At 40.2% G+C, this 15,292-nt stretch overlaps 1 protein-coding gene and 1 pseudogene across 5 annotated transcripts in view; one reads left to right on the top strand and one right to left on the bottom strand.

The window, feature by feature from the left end:
- Positions 1-667: 667 nt before the first annotated feature.
- AK4 (adenylate kinase 4) overlaps positions 668-15,292 on the bottom strand; it is a 75,080-nt gene continuing 60,455 nt past the window's right edge. For all 5 annotated transcript variants that reach the window (XM_059924089.1, XM_059924082.1, XM_059924109.1 and 2 more), the window contains 3 exons: positions 12,282-12,454; positions 9,022-9,140; positions 668-6,395 (listed from right to left, as the gene is read on the bottom strand). In XM_059924089.1, coding sequence (XP_059780072.1) covers positions 6,281-6,395; positions 9,022-9,140; positions 12,282-12,454 — 407 coding nt within the window. In that variant the 3' untranslated portion in view covers positions 668-6,280. The remainder of the gene's footprint in view (positions 6,396-9,021; positions 9,141-12,281; positions 12,455-15,292) is intronic.
- On the top strand, positions 7,236-7,660 carry LOC132350220 (nuclear nucleic acid-binding protein C1D-like; annotated as a pseudogene).

Genomic DNA, 15,292 nt, shown 5'->3' with positions numbered 1-15,292 from the left:
TGTTTGCCCTTCTCCCTGCCACAGGGCCTGTGTCAGCTGGCTTCTGATTGGCTGCAGCTAACGGAAGGCCCTTTAGGAGGCAGGAGAAGATGAGGTTGGGAGAAGCCAAGGCGCTTGCCACTCTCCCTGCCACAGGGAGCTTCTCCTGCAGAGGCTGTATTTCCTCCACGCCTCGAGCTCCCACCAGACAGGCCTGGGGGTTCTGCTTCTGCTGAGTAAGCCGGGACTCTAGGACCTTAGAGTCACGTATTCACGTATTCTGATCCAGTCTCCTAATCTGTAGGATGTGATCTGTGTAGGATGTGATGATGGGATCTGCTCACATCATCGAGCTGTTTTAAGAATAAACCAAAGAAGGTCCATGAAAATATGTTAAGAATAAAGTGCTGGAAAATAAGGAGCTTGAGGGTAAACAAAGTAAGGCAACATGATGAACAGACAAGAAAATGAGACTCGGGGTCATAACTCTTGGTTTCAGGATCTCACTCTGCCACCAACTGTCGCCTTATCCAGCGAACGCCATGTTCCCTATTTTCCCCATCTACAAATTGGAGAAAACACTGTTGATAATGGGGTGGTTGCAGAGTGGCATAAATGAGAATATCTGTGAAGATGTACATTGCCAAGTGTAAAAAGCTACAGAAATGTTAAATGAACTCACTAGTAATAAGCAGAAAAAAAAACTTTATTTCTATCAAATTAAAAAGTATGAATCGATCTTCAAGCAAGATAAAATCAATAACACAATTAACAGTTAAGAGAGCATGTACAGATTAGACTACAGGTTTAGAATCTTTGAATTAAGCACATACACCAAAATCAAGAGGGCCGACAACTTTCACACTGAGGAAAAGCACTGACTCACCGTAAACACACGACTTCTGGGAAAATGGAGCTGACATCTCACAGGACAGTAAACCAGAGACAAGTTGTCATTAGGTTAGAGAACTGATTTAAGCTCGAGAGGGATCATAGTGAAATGCCATTGTAACTCAACAATTTCCCGAGATCTATTCATCTCAAAAACAAGAACATATAAAAATCAGTAGTATAAATTCTCATAAAACTAGAAAAGCCCTCTAAGCCCTGACACCCTGGAGCTTACATAAAGACTGAGTTTTTGTTTTTCTTCCCTTTATTCTTCTCTAAATTAAACACAAAACATTGTTTTTATTTAACACATTTCTGACTTTATATCCAAAGCTTTAAATGAAGAAAAGAAAGGTTTTATGAAATGAAGTTAGACACACATCAACCCCAGGGAGAATCTTTAAGGTGCGCTGCTCTTTGACATGTGTTTAAACAGGAAATCTTTTAGGTCAAGAATTAACACTGTGCTTTCTGGAATGAATATTCTCTCTCTCTCTCTCTCACATACACACACACACACACACACACACACCCAATTTAGGGAATTCCCTGAAGCATACAGATAATGGCATTTATTTTGGCAAGAACTGTGCAACTTGTTAAAAGAAAGATAAGGTCTGGCATTTCTCAACAATTGTAATTATGTCTCAACAGATGCAGGAAGCAGATTTTTCCTCATAGTTGAAATACAGCTTCATGGCTCCCCGACACCTGGGTCTTGCACACTTTTCATCTGGAAACCAGACTGGGTCAGTTATTTATGGAAAGGGACGATAACTTAGGACCAGACCACATTCCCTTATTAAAAGAAGTCTCTGCTACTGGGTTCTTCTTTTGAAACACCAAACAGACAAGGAGTACTGAAAATGGAGGGGAATAGAGAGAAAGCAATTCATACTATGAATACAACTCTGTCTTATGAATTGCCTTTCTGGTAAAACTACTGCAGTGAGAAAAGATATCATCTATTAAATGAAAAGAAATGAAATTCATCAGGTAGATACAAATGCCTCCCGAGATCCTGTGACCCAGCAGAGTACAGATGAGACACATGCCCTCTGTATATACAGTGTGCAACTACCACCAGGACCCACCCAGTGCCCATTTCCTGTCTCAGCACCAGAGCCAAAAGCAAGGATTCCAGGTGGGAGCAAATATATTGTTTTACCTATTCATGAGAACAGGGAGCTCAAACTACAGAAACGTACAAAAAAGGCCTTTTTGAATTTCCTGATTAATCCCTATAGGTAAAGGAAAAGGTTAAGTAGACAGGATTATTTCAGGTTTTAAATACAAGGGGGCAAGATCATTGAGATAATACTATCTATTACATAGGGTAATTGTGGAGGATTTAATTACACAATGGATGCAGTACACTTAGCACCGAGTACCAATAAACAGTAACTACCAAGAATATGCTGATACCTTAACATATTTGGAAATCTGCTGACTTTATGATTTGGGCAGAGACACTCCCCACCCCCAGCAGATGGTAAGACCTCTTTAAACGAATAGCCAAAGTCAGATGTTGAACTCAGGTCCCAGTGAACTAAATTTTACAAAAACCCTATTTATGGGTTTATATATAGGCATCTTTCTATCTAAATTTATCCTGTCAACAACCTATTAATGGCAGAAAAGACCACAGCATCACCTCTCTCCCAAGAATCCTCTGTCACCTATGCCTATTCTTACCTTTTGCCCTTCCCTACCAAAGAGAGGGGCACAGCCTGGGTGAAGCTGGGCTGCTGGAGGATGCCAGGAGTGACCCTGTGGAAGGAAGGTGAGACAGGAAGCCAATATCCCATTTCTGCCAGAACTGTGCATGATAAGCACTGCCACAACATCCGAGCGTGGACAGAGGTGTGGATTTGGTATTCAGGATCATGTTCATGTGTAATGTCATACAGGGAAGATAGTATGAAAGTCAAGGGTATTAGGGGCTCAGTCACCATTTGTTCACCTGCTAGCCCTTTAGGGAAGATCAGTTACTATCAGGGCCTTGTCTCGGGGTGGGAGTGAGGGAGGGATTTGTTCTGATGTCAGGGAAGCAAAGTGAGTCATGTCTGGTGAACTTGCACGAGTCCAGGCCTGTGTGTGAGCACCACGGCTGGGGTGGCTCAAGCATAAAGGTCCCTTCAGGGGCACAATACCATGGACACCGAAAGGGTAGGTGAAGACCATGAGCTTGCCTCTGCCACAGATTAGCCTGGACCCAAGCCTACTTTGACAGCCTTTCATTTTATTTATAAATGAGTAGTTATGGAGGATCAAGGGCTCAGACTCTCCTCTAGCAGCTTCCTTTGCTTAAGCAAAAGAAAAAAACATTAAAAAAAAAAAGGGAACAGTCCCATACAGAGCTGAATGTCACCATAGTGAACTCCGCTATTTTTGATGTGAGGCCCCTTGGAAATATAAGCAAAACCAAGCAGCTCAGTGCCCTGCCTTGCTTGGGACAGGACACAGGTAGTTAACATCCAGGAGCAGAGTCAGGAAAACCTGGGTTTGAGTCCTGTCTACACTGTGTACTGGCAGCAGGAGCCAGGGCAAGATGCTTTACTTTTCTGACCCTCGCCTTCTTTGTTTATAAACATGGAATCGTGCCTATCTCAAAAGATGCTGGAAAGATTAAATGAGATGTTTGTAAAGGTCCTAAAACTGTACATAGCACTCAGTAGGCCTTCAATAAATGGTACCTATTATATGCTTGCTTTAGTGTTAGAGTGTATTAAACACAGCAATATTTTCAAGTTCCAAGTAAGCGGGAAGCCGGTCAGGATAGTGGAAAGCAAAATGAACGCAGAGCCGGCTAGAATCACAGAAGGTGGGGACACGTAGGAATCTTAGAAACCATCCAAACTACTCTTTTTTGCCTAACTGTAATGGAACCTCATGTGTGGCAGTAGAAGGAAAACTAAAGAAAGATATCCCTTTAATTTTACCTTTGTCAAAATATTTTCAAGAAAATTTTATTTTTTTTTACAAAATCACTGAAGGAAAAACTAGACTTTGTTGAAGAAAACCAGAAGCAGATTTTTTAGGCCACTGAACATGAAACAAGCATCATCTTTCAAAGCCCACAGAAACAGTGTTTGGCTTTTATTGGTCTCACCTAGCAAAGGTGATTGCCCTCAACTGCAGGGCAACCTCAGAAACAGCACAGTGTTGAGACACTGGCACTAAGTGTCTATTTCGCTGGAAGGGAGAAGGGAGGGAAGGATGGAGGAGCAGAGTATATGGGGTCAGGGGCCACCTAGGCCGTTTCCCATGCCTCTTTCAAAAACTCCAAAGCCAGTGGTTACACTGGAACATCTGCTAAACATTGAGAGAAGTGAAGAAAGAGGTCTGAAGATTTTTCCGCTTCCAAAAAAGCACACACTTTCCTCTTCTGAATGATCCATGTAATAACCTTAACTTTCTACTTTTCCCACTTTGTGGAAATTGTCTCCATGGCAGACGCAATTTTCCTCAGAGCAGACTTGTTTTTCTCTTTGCCTGATTCCCCAGGAAACCTGAGCTGTATCTGCATGCCTGATTTTCACCCTATCCCCATCAACCGTCATTCAAACACGACTCTTCTAAAAAGTCACTATCATGCACTGATGTTTCAAATACCTGAACTGGGCATTTTAAATGCATGAACCTAAAAAGTAAATAATCTTATTTCACTTTGTCTCAGAGGATAAGGAGGAAACTGCTCTGTGTTTCCACTAAGGTAGCCAAAGAACATTCACATGAAGGGACAAAGGGAGAGGGACTGGCAAGAGTGGGGGAAGTATTTGTAAGGAAGATGTACGGCTACCATACAGAAGCCATGGGTCAGAGAACTGACTGTGGATTCACTGCGCCATCTTCGGAAAATAAATAACGTGTTTCAACACCACCTATGCTGAAATAGGCTTCTTTTGTTTTCTCACCAGTATGAAGAGTTAGACAAAAGTCACTCCCAGGAATAGTAAAGGACCCTCCCTGGGGACAACCACGATGCATGAAGAGGAATATCTATTTTTAAGGCAACAGGAATAAATTTCATTGTCCTTCCCAGAGGAGAGCAAGAATTATAAAAGATGGCCACCAAGTCTGGAAACCAGGCAAATCCTTAAATAAATGGTTTATTGATACTACAGTTCAGTGAATGACAAAATGGTACGATCTATATTTCTAGACTTAATGGCCACCGTATAGAAAGCATCTTTGGAATAGAATAAAAAATTACGATTTCTGTCAAATCCCATAATCGTAAACCTGTCATCATCAGTCTAGGCATGGCTAGTGCAACGTTTTCCTCAACCCCACAGGCTCCATTCCCTTCACCAACTATTTATAATATGCTTGGGTCACTCACAGGAGAAAAACACTGTCAGCATTCAATATTTAGCAGCATTTTCAAAATACATTTTTTTTTGTCTTGACTAAAAAGCTAAACTATTCATTTAGTCCAGTAATTCCATATGGTCTTATTTACTTCTATACATAAGATATGATAGGATCTTTTAACATTTATGGAGGTGAATATTTGCCAGTTTTTGAGGGTTCCCTAAAGACTCTGAGGGTTTTATTCTGCCACAATACAAGAAAGGAGCAGTGTCAGCCCATGAGAGTCAGACCAGCAGTTTAAATAGACCCTCCACATAGCTCAGTTCCTGGTGCATAAAGAGATTCAACACAGTCCCCTGGCTCTCAGCTCTTAGAAAGGAATCTGAGAGGGATAAAAGCAGGAACAATCTGCATTACTTAATAGTCTAGGAAGGGAGAAAACAGATGTCTAATAAAAGTAGTAAAAGCCAAATCCTTCATTCCAGGATGTCTGGAAAGGAGAGATTCTATGGAGTATGGATGCAGAGAGAAGGCGTCATTCCTAACAGAAAAAATGAATCGTGGAGACTGACTCAAGGCCAGAGAAGCAACCACCGAGAGCTTAGCTTCAACCCCACTGTCACCAGGAGGGCACATACCAGAGAACCTGGGACAAAGGCAGCTACAGCCCTTGGCATTCTCAGGCCTCCTGGTGCTATGGTTCAACAGCCTTTGGGGGCTGGGGAGAACCAGAGACCTCCCACCATCACGTGTGAAAAGGCCACTGTGGCAACACCATGGCTGTCGAAAATCAGCTAGAGCTTGGGTTATACACCACTTGAAATCCAGCCTGTACTTGCCTTCTTTCTTGTGAAGGACTTGAGACATGTGCAGGGACATCTTAAACATGTGCAGGTAGCCCCTCTTTTAGAAAGGCAGAGAAGAGCCTCTTCATTAACTCTTTCTATTCATTAGTTTTCATAGCAGTTCACCATTTAAACTAGAAAAGATGCTGCAAGCTATCTCAGCTAGCTGCTAATTGGGACATGGCACCAACACTACACATACAATTGAATGGATGACCATATCTTCCTGGTTCTTCCACTGGGCGGGCTCAGTAGGCTTCTTTGGACTGAATAGGTGTGATCTTGTTCGAGAAAAGTGTGTAAACATAGGGCCAGATTTTGTTAGTCTCCGTTCCGGAAAATTGGTGGAGTACTCCTCGGCTCCTGAAAAACAAAGTCCAACATACAAAGCATTTTAGGTTTCCTTTTGACATGATATTAGAGAAGAAGAAGATCCCGGGCATAATGTAAGCACAATCTCATTGTCTATGTCACACATCACTGAGTGCCAAAACAGCCCCTACAAACGTATCAACACCCCCACTAATTCTGGCAAGCTTGCCATCGTGCCACCTTTTCTTCTCCCCTTTAAAAACATATTAAAGGGGACTTCCCTGGAGGTCCAGTGGTTAAGACTTCGCCTTCCAATGCAGTGGGGTGCGGGTTTGATCCCTGGTTGGGGAGCTAAGATCACACATGGTTCGGGGCCAAAAAACCAAAACGTAAAACAGAAGCAATATTGTAACAAATTCAATAAAGACTTTAAAAAATGGTCCACATCAAAAACAAAAAAAAACCTTTAAAAAATAAATAAATAATAAAAACATATCAAAGAATAACATTATAGGGACAACCCCAAATCTGCCTCAATATACACATTTAAAAAGCAAATCACTGACAATCCTTGCTACTCTAAAACCTTTATTACTTACAACAAAAGATCATGAAATACAAGATGTGTCCTAATAATATGATCAGAAACCTCATATCTACAGGGTTGCTAACTTATTCGGGGGGTACAAGGTCAGAAATTGATTATAGCAGAGGCTGTATACTGCTGTCCTGAATGCAGTCCACATATAGGGTTTGTTTGGCTTCCATGAGGTTAAATTTTTTTTAACTTGTTGCCAATATGAAAACTGGGGAGAGCCGGTGCACCACTGATGTCACTGCCGCTGACTGATTTCAGGTAGGCAGGAGTGCAAGGCCCGCAAGTTGGTCATAATGGCAGGCGAAGAAATTAATGAAGACTATCCTGTAGAAATTCATGGTAATTATCAACGTTTCAGAATTCCATTGGTGCTGTGGATGAGACGCTGAAGACCATGATGTCTGTTTCTAGAAATGAGTTGTTGCAGAAGTTGGACCCATTCGAACAAGCGAAAAAGTGGATTTAGTTTCTACTTACACATTAAATTCAGTGTTTTGGGTTTATTTGGCAACTCAGGGAATCAATCCTAAGGAACATCCAGTAAAGCAAGAATTAGAAAGAATCAGAGTATACATGAACAGAGTCAAGGAAATAACAGACAAGAAAAAGGCTGGTAAGCTGGACGGGGGGCAGCTTCAAGATTTGTAAAAAATGCCCTCTGGGAACCAAAACTTAAAAATGCATCAAAGTTGCCAATAAAGGAAAAAGCAAAAATTAACCTTTTGGTTTTGATGTACACATGTTCAAAAAGTACATAATTTTTATTGTTTTCCACAAAATACATGATTATGTGGCAATGTAAGGTTTAAATGTATTCCTTACTGAATTCATATATAAAATTTGCATTTTAAATTGGTAATGCTAAATACTTTTTTCCCCCTAAAGATTAAGTTATCTTTAGAGATTTTCCTATAGAACACTATGAGGTTTTTAACATTGTGGTATATTTTATATTTACAGTTTACCATGTCTTGACAAGACTCATTTCTTTATCTAGGTCAATCTTTCAAGTGCCTTTTTGATAAGCAACTATGAAATTTAAGTTAAACATTCTTTGTAAACATTTGTCTATTTCCGATGAATAATGATTTTACGAAGTATGCTGAAGTTATAAATATGTCCGTTTTCACTATATAAAATTAAGAAAGCATGAAATGAGTTAAATGTCCTTTTTTTCTGTGTAGTTATTTCATTATGCTTTCATGGTTTTGGGAATCACTGCTTTTTGTGATATTTGAAGTATGAAATTAAGACTTTAAGGTTAGTCTTTAATTCTTGGCACTTTGCCAGTACGTCCCATTGAAAGTAAAATATATTCTCATTTATTTTAGATGGGAAATGAGGTTGTATAATGATGGCTGAATTCTGGCATAATGGCTATCCCCTATCAATAAAGCTGTAAATGTTGTATAAAAAAAATAAAAATTTAAAAAAAAAAATTAAAATTGGGATTTTCTTCCACAGAGAGAGCCTGATTTCTGCTTCTCTTGAAAAACAGGGATCACTGGTCACACTGAGCCTGAGTGTCTCTGGGGTGATAATTGGCTGGAGAAACAGAGGAAGCTGTCCAGTTCAACTGTCACTCAACAGCCCAGCTTGACAAGTCCCCCACCAGGTTTGACACTCATTTCCAATAACTGCCTTGCCTCCATAGCCGTGTGAATTTGCAATCTGTAGTTTTAGCTCTTCTTTAATTTAAACACCCTCCAGACATGTCGGGGCCAAAAGTCCCTTCTAATCTTCTACCCAAGTCAGATATTTATATATGGGAGTATCAAAATGTAAGCCATTATTTCAGTCCCTTAAGAGAAAAATGAAAAGTCTAGATGCAGTTTTACAATCAAGCAGACAGAGATGATCAGGTTTTGGTCCTTATAAGAGTTTCAGCATAAAAGTACCAGGCATTGTCTCCCACGTACAATGCCAACATTTCATATGACTTTCATCTGAGAGGTACTGGGCCTTTTGGGTTTATCAGGCTTAAAGAAACACTACCCCACTGTAGCCCAGTGTCCTTCCCTAGAGGAGCCACACCTTTCTGGCTGGCCATCTGCCATGGAAACACTGAAGCACACTCACTTGTATAATTCAATGACTGGTTTTGCCACGTCCTTGTACTGTCTTAGTCTGGCAGCAACTGCTTCAGGTTTGTCATCTTCCTGCTGGACCAATGGTTCACCAGTGATGTCATCGATCCCCTACAAATACCAGAGAAACCAGTTAGTATGGCCAACAGTTGGGCTATTCCACAGGTTAAATAAAACCTTCCTGGGCAACACCATATATTCATCTTTGATTCCTACCCCATGATGATTTAGGCCTGGGGTACAATAGTAATGGTGAAGGTAGTTGAAAAAGAAATAGCGTTCGTAACAATATGTTAAGCTGTTTTCGTAAGAGCTGACATTAAGTCTTTATTAACTTCTCATGTCTTTCAAAACATGTTCCAGTGGTTCTGATAAATGATACCTTCAACTCACAGTTCAAAATTCCATGCTGTCTCCCCCAACACCAAACAGCCATTAGACAATGTCACTCTAGCCCTCTAAATATTCCTAAAACTAGCTGCCTTTCTAAAGCCTGAGTTCATAATATGGAAAATAAATATCTCAAAGAACCAAATGGTTTACTTAGGGAAAACACTTAATTGAGGAGGAGGTATTTCAGTCCTGTCTCTGCTAGCTTTCAAATTCTGTCACGTAGCTCTTCTGAGATTAAACTTACTCAGGTTATTTTACTAAATTAAATAATGACATCTGAAGGTAGAATAGGCATGAATCATTATACCCATGATAATCAGGAACAAACATTCTGAGAACTGAAAAACTGCAATTTTAGAGAATTTGATTTTCAATATATTTTAACTTCAGGAGCCATACCACCTACTTACAAATAGCAAAATGGACACATGAGAATTTTGTCACCTATGTCCATGGTTATTGCCTACCAGGGGAGAGAGTAAAAGAAATAAATCTGTCAAAAGATAGGTTAAAGCAGAAACAAAAGGCTCAGGCAACTCAACGGGATAGTCTGAAACTGGCTGTAAGTGTGAAATTCACTAGAATTTTATTATAGCTCAGGGCCTTAGGTACATAACTTACACTTAGGATTTATTGGTGAGCCACATAATTATCACATGGGTATTCCAGGGCTGTTACCCTAACAAAACATGAGAGATGGGCATGGGAGAAAGCTGTACGTCACGTATAGTTCCCTCTCCGTTATTTTACTTACTGCTGCAAAGCTCAGAAGCCATTTCCAGGACTTCAGAGCATCAGGAGATAACAACTGCTTCCAGAAAGAGCAGAATAAGACATCAGCATCTCTCCTGAGGGAGCTTGGCCGCAACAGCTGGTTGACTTAGCCCAGAGTAGCACTTTCACTGCTATCTTTGGAAATAGCACTGTAATTGCAGGTGTTCTTTTAGGGATACCCAGTCTTTGGAAAGCAACTCAGTGTTAAAGCTTCTCAAATACTGGGAGAGTCTGCGTCAGCAGGTCTAGGCAGAGCCAAAATATGAAGCTTTTGTGTTAGACTCCAATGCATGTTCAGAACCCTATTTTCCTCCCTCTACATTTTTTTTTCCCATACTAGCTTTTGGGGATGGAATGGAGGAAGGGCTCTAATAAAGGACGTCCAGAACTACTTACATTTTAAAAAGAAAACCTGAAAAGGAGACCAGTGCTTAGCCCAAATGAAAAAGACTCATCAGGACTTAATGAAGACTTACAGAGCTAGGAAGGCGTCCTTAACCCCTTGAAGTAGTTTTCTATAGTTATTACTGACTCTATCTATATACAAGTCTAGCCTATTCCACAAACATTAACCCAATAAGACACAATAGCCACCCCTTCCACATTTGGATAAGAACAAGTAATAGTATCTACCACCAAATAACTGAAGAATTATCAGATTGAACTAATTCATGTCTTTAACAGAAAGAACAGTAACTCTTTAAATGAATTTGTCAAAAGTTTCTTTAAACATATACCTTTACATGTATTTAATCTTATGCAGATGCATAGATGTTATATTTTGAACTTTTTTTTTTTTAAAGATATTTTTGATGTGGACCATTTTTTAATTTATTTATTTATTTTATTTATGGCTGTGTTGGGTCTTCGTTTCTGTGCGAGGGCTTTCTCTAGTTGTGGCAAGCGGGGGCCACTCTCCATCGCGGTGCGCAGGCCTCTCACTATCGCGGCCTCTCTTGTTGCGGAGCACAGGCTCCAGACACGCAGGCTCAGTAATTGTGCCTCACGGGCCCAGTTGCTCTGCGGCATGTGGGATCTTCCCAGACCAGGGCTCGAACCCATGTCCCCTGCATTGGCAGGCAGACTCTCAACCACTGCGCCACCAGGGAAGCCCTTAACTTCTTTTTAAGGACAATCTTTCATGCCTTTAGTCCTACCTAGTCCCTGCTCCTCACTCCCACCACTCACATGACCCCACTCACTCTAACCCTGTTCCTTATTCTGTCCCAGCCTCAACCACTGGCCAGCCCAGGATAGTTCCTTTATATCTTTATCACTACTCCTGTGAAGCTAGAGAGAACTTAGAGACATGTAAACAGATATATATAAAGAACGGTGGTCACAGGGAATTCCCTGGCAGTCCAGTGGTTAGGACTCTCTGCTTTCACTGCTGAGGGGCGGGTTCAATCTCTGTTTGGGGAACTAAGATCCCACAAGCCGTGCAGCGCAAGCAAAAAAAAAAGAAGAAGGGCGGTCACAGTTTTAGAAAAATGTAATCATTCTGCTATTTGCTTTTCTCATTCAACAATACCCAGGGGAAATATTTCTCCGGGCCAAAGAATGTACTACTATGTCTCTTTTTTTTTTTTAACCTTATACATGATTTTCCAAAATGTGGATATTCTCAAATTTATTTAATCATCCACATAGATGAATATTCATTTTGTTTTCAAGTTTTGTTTTATTTTTCCCACTACAAACAACACGGAAATAAGCCTCATCATGTACATGACCTGACTGAAAGTGCTTACATTTCCATAGACTGTACTCCCAGAAGTGGGTTGAGTGAAATATGTATTTAAAAGTTTTAATGTAGGTTGCTTGGTTGCTTTTCTAAAAGACTGTTAATATTTCATATACCTCATACAGATAAGAGTATCATTTTCCCAGATCCCAACCAGCAATAAATGTTGTAAACGTTAATTTACATCCCTTCACTACTAGTGAATGAGAATTTTAAAATATTTGTTGGCTATGTATATTTGCTCTTTTTGGAACAGCCTATTCATATCGTTCCTCCGCTTTTCAACTGAAATGTTTTACCTCTTTCTTGTCAATATGTGAAAGTATTTTGTATATTCTTACATGTACATGAGGTGGGTTGAAGTCCAGGTTATATACCCTCCCACTAGGAGGGTGAATCCAGCGTCGGCTGAGACGATCTTTGAGCGTTTCAAATGGAATGTTCAAAGTGATCACTAGGTCCAGGTCACATATTTTGTCCAAGGCTTCGGCCTGAACTAATGTTCTAGGAAAACCTAAATGCCAAACAAAACACATCAAATGTGAGACATTTCCCAATTCAATTAGTTGTTGAAATATTTTCTGAGACAGAATAATCAAATCTGTACATACACTACCCAGAAAGGAGATTCAGGAATTTATATCTACTTCTATAAATTTAATACTAGAAGAAAATATGCTACTTTACAACCTAGCTTTAGCATTTGCAATATGAAAGGTTAAGGAGTCACATGATAAAAGCAATAAGTGCGAAACATCACTAGGCTAGTCCCAGCTCTAGTCTCAGCTCTGCTCTTAACTACCCGTGTGACCTTGGGCACGTTGTAACACCTCCATTTCTTCTTCTGTTAAAGAATCAAAGGGGCAAATTTTATTTGTGTCCTTTTAGTTCTAACAGCTTATGAGCATATTATTCTTAGGATACCACTATATATACACACAAATATTTTTTTAAGTCTAAATCAATTAAAGTAGGATCCTTCACTCAGACCTTCATTTGAGCCTGCACCTTAGTAACAAGGTGGGCAAAATTCCAATCTCTAAAAGAACTGGTGCTTTTGAAACTATTTGGATACTGCAAAACTTATAAATTCACCCTACTTTTTTAAATGTCGGAAAATAAACTGCAATTGAAATTTGGACTCATGGGCATCACTTTCTGTTTTGCAGTTAGTTGACCCCAAATTTTATATATATATATATATTTCCTACCCCCACCCCCAACCCCGGGGATTGACCTGCTTTAAATGTAACCCTAGGTTTGGCTGAGATGGTACACAGTAGTATCTTGTTCCTAAATAGTTTGTCAAGTTGGTCTGTTTTGTTAAAAACCTTACTGTATCCAATTATCACTTTTTAAAAAAATGTCCTTTAAATCTTAGTTAGGTAAAAGAGCTGGGTGGATGGAGAGCAGGAAAGAAAGCATAATAGGAGGTGCAGTATTCAGAAGACAAACTTCAATCACTTCAGATAAGGAAACCAGACCATCCCCACCCTTTCATCATTGGAAGTATCAAGAGGACATTGTAAAGATGGCTCTTCATGGCCCTAAAACACTTAACAATCAAAGAACTCCTTTTCCTATTACAGGAAGTCAGTTATTCAAACATGAATGTGCTTCACTCTGTGTTAAAATCCCCAAGTCGTTTGAATGCCAAGGTGATTTCAGAGTGTTTGTTGCATTCAATGTGACAAAACCCACCCAACGCTGTCTCTATGCCCCCGCTCCAGGTACCAACCTCTGTTCCCTTTGATGCCTTCCTTATTGCCTGTGAGCCCAGGCCCTTTTCTCCAAAGCCCATTCCTCCCAGGGTCCTCATCCATCATCTTCTGCACACAGAAATAGGTCCCTCTTCCTCTCCTCTCCATACACCAGGACTCTGGATGATATTTCTGATTTTCCTTGGTCTTGCATGTTCCCCAGCTGCAACCCAGCTCACCTGTTCGCACAACTTCACCTTTGGGCTACCCACGACACCATTTTCCTTACCTACACTTCCATAATTTATTCTTCTTTTGTTCAGTATCACATGACATGATGCCCAAGGTTGACTTTGGCCACATCGACTTACTTTCAATATTGCTCTCTTCACTAGCTCCTTTCAATCTTTGTAGTGTCAGATACCTCTGCCTCAGGGCCTTTGCATTTGCTGTCCTCTGCCTAAAATGTTCTTCCTGCAGGTCTCTGAATATGACTCCTTATCATTTGAGATATATGCATAAATGTAACTTCCTCAGGGAGACTTCTTACACTAGTATACTTAAAATAGTCCCATTCCCCTTCCACTATCTATCTCATTACTCTTTATTTTCTATTATTTATTACTATGAATAATTTCCAAGTATTTATGCTTATTTTCTATCCCTATCTCACTCTGAGAAAAGGGACTTTTTCTGTCTTGATCATTGCTATACCCTTCAGCTCCTAAAAAATTAACACAGATGAGCAACTTAGTATAGGGCCTTGTGGCTATTTCCAAAGTTTATGCCCTGATGAGCTTACAGTACTTTGTATCTAAGTATCTTTGCAAGTTCCATCAGAAATTATCCATTCCCTATATCTTACTAAACTCAACATCTGGTCTGCAGTCCAATGTAAGCCCTGGTCACAGTAAGTACAGAAATGAGAAAAAACATTTAGGAATTTTATAGCAATTCCACAGAGTAATTTTAACTCTGTTGAATCTAAAATTTGGGCTTGAATTTACTGGGTTTTTTCCTTTTAATTTTTCCAGTAATTTGTATTTAGCAAAAAAGATTGCTCTGCAGTGGATTGGGAAAACAAATAAAACTGGATTTTCGCTACAGATAGTTTGTTCTAAGCTTCCCCCGGAGCTTCTTTTCTAATTTCTCCAGTAAGGGAAATTATCCAATGGCCCAAGTTTCTAAATTTTGATGTTGTTTATTGCAGTATCTCTTAAGAGATTAAGTGGTATCTCTTTGCAAAGGGATACAAGAACAAACAGACCCAAACCCAGGGCACATTTCAACTCTATTCTTATGACAAGGAAAGACAGAGTAAGTTCAAACAGAGGTGAGGAGAGGCTTATCTTGCAGAGCACATCTAAGTTCATCAGCTATCATGTGCCCAACCTAAGCTAAACACATGCTTCCACCAGGCAAAAGAGCTGTTCCAACATTACAGCTGGCATCAGAAGAAACTGCTTTCACATCCTCATTTGCTGTCCTCTTGTGATCTCTCTTGCATTCAGGCGGGCTTCATCAGAGAAATAGGTATTTCTAATCTTGCAGCCTAGGCTCTTGTGCCAATAGCCACTCAGCTGTATCCTCTCCTTCCTCCCACACTGGCTAAGCAACCCCTTCACATAAAGGTACCCACATGTTGGGAGATT

This window comes from Balaenoptera ricei, chromosome 1 (genome assembly GCF_028023285.1).
Source record: "Balaenoptera ricei isolate mBalRic1 chromosome 1, mBalRic1.hap2, whole genome shotgun sequence".
In the NCBI taxonomy this organism is placed as follows: Eukaryota; Metazoa; Chordata; class Mammalia; order Artiodactyla; family Balaenopteridae; genus Balaenoptera; species Balaenoptera ricei.
This window is presented reverse-complemented; position numbering and strand designations above follow the sequence as displayed.